The following is a 6,000-nucleotide window of genomic DNA, read 5'->3' as shown; positions in this document are numbered from 1 at the left end:
TTTAGTGGTAGGAACCTCCTAGTTACACCAGCCCACAGGGGATTATTGTGTCCGTCGTGCAGGGAGGGGCTGGGTGGGGAGGGGACGGTGAGGAGGGGAGGGTGGGGAGGGGCTGGGTGGGGAGGGAGGGTGGGGAGGGGCTAGGTGGGGAGGGGAGGGGGGGGGAGGGGCTGGGTGGGGAGGGTGGAGAGGGGCTGGGTGGGGTTGGGTGGGTAGGGGCTGGTCACCCCGTCGTGCCCTTATAAAACTCAACGTTTAACCTACTCACCCTCACAGTCGGCCATATTTGCGGAATACACCACGCCGCCGTTGACCCTGGCCATTGACCGAACAACCCAACGTTCCTACCAGCTCCCTCCGCAGGAGGAATGTGTTAGTTTGTGTATTGTTGCGGCGGGGTTGTGGGGAGCAGAAAGGCAGGGGCCGTACTAAAGGTCACCACCAGGGGCCGCCAGTGAACCCGCTGGCCTTGAAATGAAGAACACCGCCCGATGCTGCTGCCGCTGCCACTGCCACTGATGCGCTTCGCCCGGGTGGTGGCGCCTCTTCTCATGTCCCTCGGAGCCGGCTCCTCCAAGCGACTCCGCACCATGGCTACGATCGGCACGCACGACGGCACGTTCCACTGCGACGAGGTGCTCGCCTGCTTCTTGCTGCGCCAGCTACCGCGGTACAAGGTGAGTTGAGTTGAGTGAGAGCGAAAGAAAGAGAGAGAGATCGAGTGATCGGACCCCGACCCCTCCACGCGTGGGCCGCTCCTGCCGGCGGAGAGACGAGGAAGGCGGCGGCGGTGGCCGGCTAACGAGGCCTCGCTCCGGGGAGTGGGGGAAGAGTTCCCGCAGATGAATTCGGCGATGTCGTCGGCTCCGAGGCGGGCAGTGAGGTGTTTGTGGTGATAATACTGTGTTGTTCTTGTTGTTTTGTGTGTGTTTGTGTGTCTGCGATGTTGGTTTGACCAGACGAACACGTGCGTTCATTGGCATTAAGCACTGTACGGGCACGTGTGTATACAGTGCAGTCATCAACGCGTCCGGTGCATTTTATGCGAACACGGGATGTGTTTTATAGTTATTTTGAAGGTGACTTATGCAAATGATCGCGAGTTATCCGAATGTATTATAATCCATGTTTACAGATACCGGTTGTCATCCTATAAGGGTGGTCCAGATGTCTTGTGACACCGCCCCTCCCCATTTAATTCTCTAAAACTTAATGGGTTTTTTTCAAATAAGGTTTATTTAAAACAGAGATGAATATGCAAGGGGAAAACAATTTTAGGGGTCAATTAATTGGTGGGGGGGGGGTCTCAAGACACCTGGACCACCATGTGCACAGGCACACTCGTGTACTAGCTGACAATACTGGGACTGACACTCAAATGTACAAACACGCGGGGCCGGGCTCTTGCATGCGTAGACTGTACCCATACCATTGATATACCTTCTTAAGTCAAATATATGCGTCGATCTAACGCACATCCATGCGCACAAAACCCTGTTTGAAGTATTGCTAGCATTATTTGCAAACAAGCGCAAGCGTGCGCACATCCAGATAATGTGCAGACTTGCAGTAGTGCAGTGTATAGGCGGTGTGCATTCATTCATTAATTCGTATTGTTACGTCCCTCTATACAAACACGTGTTTAGAGTAAGACCAAAACAATTCTGGCGCTCAAATGCACGTGTACAAACCTGTGCACCCACAAATGCGTGCACACACATGTCCAAGCACTCGCACTGCTGATGCCAGCACCAGCATACGTGATCCACCAATCCTGTATCTAAAGTGCTGGTAATGGCAGCTCGGGGAGACCGCCATCCAGCTGTCGGTGATATTTGCTGGTGAAGATGAGCTGATCGTCGTGCTGTCTTGTAATTGAGCAACCTTGATTAGAATGTGCATAAGCAGTCCAGCCAGGCTGACCGCTGGATCCCTATGTGTTCCTCTGCGCGTGGACAGGATGCCAAGGTGGTGCGTACCCGTGACCCAAAGGCTTTGGCCACATGTGATGTAGTGGTGGACGTCGGTGGTGAGTATGACCCTGGACGTCACCGCTATGACCACCACCAAAGGTGGGGCTCGCAACTCTTCACTAATTTCCACCATCTGACACTTTCTTAGCACGATGAATGAGCGTCTTGATAAGAGCAGATTTCTGTGCGGGGTGATGGTGTGACTGCATTCAGATAGGCGTCAGTATTCGTTGGGCTATTTTAATAAACACAATAGACAAGAAGGACAAGTTAAAAGGGCTCGCATAATGCACGTGCATAATGTACGTTGCCTTAGTAATCCCACCTCCCCACATTGTGCAAGAGCACAGCTGCGTGGTCAACACATCTACGCCTCTATATAAGGAACGAAACAGTGAGACGTATCCACAAATTTGTCTGTCGCCTGATTAAGATAGTTGTAATTGCTGGCGAAACGTACTCAGATTGTGAATGTTGTGGCTTTGCTCTCCAACACACCGGTGTGCTGTACTAGTGACGAATTGGCATGTTCTGTTTACGTGACAACCCTTACTAGTTGGCGGTGTCGGGTGGTGGCGGGTTTTAACGACACATTTATATTCACGCGATCTAACCCAAAAATCTCTTATAGATTAAGTTAATATTTTTTGGTTCTTTCGGTAAAGTCACGTAGATAGAAAATAATAATACAATAATTTAACCCAAAAACTCACGACGTTTCGATCGCAACACAAGCGGTCGTCATCAGGTGGTCATCAACAGGCGACCGCTTGTGTTGCGATCGAAACGCCGTGAGTTTTGTTTTTTATAAATTATTCATTTGAAATGTTTTTATTCTTTTCTATCTACATGACTTTACCGAAAGAAGCAAAGAATATTAATTCCTGCAGTTGCGAAAGTTTTAAGTCAAAAATGGAACTTAAGTTCTTTCATCACTGCAATGTTTTGTTTATTTATTGTGATGCACCGTGAAATATCTAAATTGTGACACTTAATTTGTCTCTGAAGTACAATATATCATCACCATGTACAATGTTTACAGAGAGGGGGTTTGTTTTTTGTTGTCTGGAATCGAGTTGGAGTTGGGGTTGCACAGGGGCTCACCATAAGAGCCCCATTCACAGCACACGGCCCACCTCCTCCTCTGTCACCCAGTGTGTCAGAAAAGCCAGAATGCCTCCTGTTAGCTGGGCGCAGTAGAACTCCTTGCCACACTCTGGCGTAGACCAGGGCCGTGAATGGCATCTCCTTTTTAACATAATGTCTTATCTTCGCATGGCTGTTATTTATTCTCAACATACTATTGGGGTTTATGGAATCACTTCGCCACTAGGCGTTTAATATTTCATCGATTATGATTTACAGTTGATTATTGTGCTTACAATTTCATGCATTGAACCTTGTGTGTAAAAAATACCTCTTCACTTATTTCCACCAAGACATTGCATCTTCATGTATTTTATTTCATTAGCACATTCGACAAATCTTGTGTTCATTTATCACTTAAACACTGTTTTAAATGTCTTCGAATGCAGGTTCTTCAAATAGCAATTTGACATTTAGTCTAATGCAGCAAACAAAACTGTACAAACAAGACAGGATGAAAATAAATAATAATTATGTTACGGTAAACGTTATATGAGAAGAAACTTTACCCTTGAATTGTGACATTTGAGTGAATCATTGTGGGATGTTTCGTAATTTATAATATCCCTACTTTCCATAATTTCCAAATATGCCTGAATTACAATACCTTTATTACAATGCACACTGCATTTTTTTATATTAACAAACTGTGGTTGCCATTTGTGCTTGCGCGTGTATGCACAGGTCATTTGCGGAGAGCATGCATAGCCTGTGTGCAGAGAAGCCGTGGGTGACAAAGCTGAGCAGTGCGGGGCTGGTGTACTTGCACTTTGGGGAGGAAGTCATCACCAGCATCACGGGTCTGGGTAAAGAGGATGCCAATGTCACGACGCTCTACAACAAGGTAACTTAGAATACGGTGTTTCACGTATGGGGTTTGATTGCATTGGCGGAGGGCCATTTAAACCTGGTGGAGCCCCTTCTCCTTGGTTAATGGCTCCCTGCCAATATGTGAATCGCACCCAGAATGTATAGATTAAAACAAAAACTTCGAGTATTAGACTTAGAACGACAACAGCTTATCATATTCGTGTCCTGGTTGATAAATTGCTGGCTATTAAGCAACACATTTTGCTATTTTTCCACCAAATGTTGGTGGAAACTGCTTTCACGCAAATACACGATTTAGAGCCCTGTGTTTTTGTTCCCAGATTCTTCACGGTGATGATGCAATTGTGCTACTATCATGTTTTTGTATTGTTTGTTGTAACGTTTTTACCTGCCCATACTGGACATCTGAAAAATAGCTTTTATAACTCATCAGATTCCTCCAGGATAAATTAATATTCTGATCATTTATAATGTGCCCATGGGAACTGCATTATACTGAACTACATTATACATATCATCAATGTCCAAAGACATTGCAAGGGATATTAAAGTTTTGTAATTATACTATATTAGAAAAGTTTGGCTGGCTGGCTGGAGGGAGGGAGGGATGGACATGTCCAAATGATGTGCGGGCTGCTAGGGTAAAATAAACAAGTAATATTTAAAAATACTTTTTTTTAAACACGCTTTAATGAAATGTACCGTACTCGTAATGGCAAAACTCCACGACTCCAGGAAGTGGCCCCAGTGGTGATTTACAGCCAACGTCAGTTGAGCGTGGACATTTAGACCCAAGCCGAAACATAACATATAAAAAAGAATGTTTCCAATTATTTTTTAATGATAAAATATAGTATTGGCATCAGTATGACATAAGTATACCAAGTTTGCAGTCGATACCACATTGGGAAATGGGTTAAAATTGAGTTACAAGATTTGAGGATACAACAACAGACAGTGAGTTAATAGAGAGCGTGTAAAATGACTTAATTGCATTATTCTCTAAGAATGCACCCTGCACTAAACGGTGCTATACTACAGTTGGATCAGTCCTACAATTCCATTTAATACTATTCAAAACTTCCATACCATAATTTTAAATATATCACCACAGAGAGATTTCAAATTAACCATTAGAAGAACTACTCTGGTGTTTGAATTACGTTTTAATTAAGTGCATTTTCGGTGTGAAGATTCCATTTAAGATTTACAAATCGGCAGCTGCTTTGGTAAAGCACATGAGGAAATGTTTATGTGAAATAAATTCTCCATAAAAATAATAATTAGTGACCATATAGTGTAGTGATAATTTAATCTTTATCACCATATGCCACTGTGTGAAGGTAAACACTGGCTTGCATCACGTTGGGGAGAAGAAATTTCAGCTCACATTTCTCCAACTGCAAAACTCAGCAGTATTCAGTATGACGCCCGAATTTGGCTCAACTGTTGTCCCTGACAACGTTGTTTTGTATAACTTTGTGATATAGTACTTTGGTTAGATTTCACTGGACCAGTAGCTCTCAACGTTTCTGGATCCACTTGATATTAATTGTAATTGGAAATGGTTACATTCTTTGATGATATAAACCGGTCCTGGGTCTTGCCTAGGTCAACTCAGCCATGTATGAGTATATAATAGGTGACGTTTTGGTCAATGGTCCTTCTTCATTGCACATATGAGTACGCTCATGGAAATCACCGACTATTTAGACTGATTTTATTTATTGAATGTGTCAGTGTACCATTGTTAAATATCCAGCAGGGGGCAATGTTACATTGGGCACGAGTGATATAATACATCTCATACACCCTGAAATGTAAATTGCACGCCTTGTTACACATTCTTCAAGGAAGCCAAATTGGCACAGAGTTGTGTGTTTCTAGATTGAAGTGTATTTACGGTTTCTTCAATGTTTTGGAACGGGGTTCACTCCTCAAAATACCTGCCTCTTAATTGCACCAACAATGTTTTGATTGTGATAAGTCAATGATTTTGATCAAGTGAATGAGTCATGAACATTACCCCCTTGTAATTTTTGTTCTCAAT

General features: G+C 44.1%; 1 protein-coding gene across 1 annotated transcript in view; it reads left to right on the top strand.

Moving 5' to 3' along the window:
• The first annotated feature begins 338 nt into the window (after window positions 1-338).
• MYG1 (MYG1 exonuclease) overlaps window positions 339-6,000 on the top strand; it is a 100,786-nt gene continuing 95,124 nt past the window's right edge. Inside the window, exons 1-3 of the mRNA XM_078613525.1 lie at window positions 339-677; window positions 1,960-2,072; window positions 3,804-3,963. Of these exons, the coding sequence (XP_078469651.1) occupies window positions 492-677; window positions 1,960-2,072; window positions 3,804-3,963 (459 nt within the window). The 5' untranslated portion in view covers window positions 339-491. The remainder of the gene's footprint in view (window positions 678-1,959; window positions 2,073-3,803; window positions 3,964-6,000) is intronic.

The sequence above is a fragment of the Lampetra planeri genome, chromosome 1 (genome assembly GCF_965212315.1).
Source record: "Lampetra planeri chromosome 1, kcLamPlan1.2.h2, whole genome shotgun sequence".
Classification (NCBI taxonomy): domain Eukaryota; kingdom Metazoa; phylum Chordata; class Hyperoartia; order Petromyzontiformes; family Petromyzontidae; genus Lampetra; species Lampetra planeri.
This window is presented reverse-complemented; position numbering and strand designations above follow the sequence as displayed.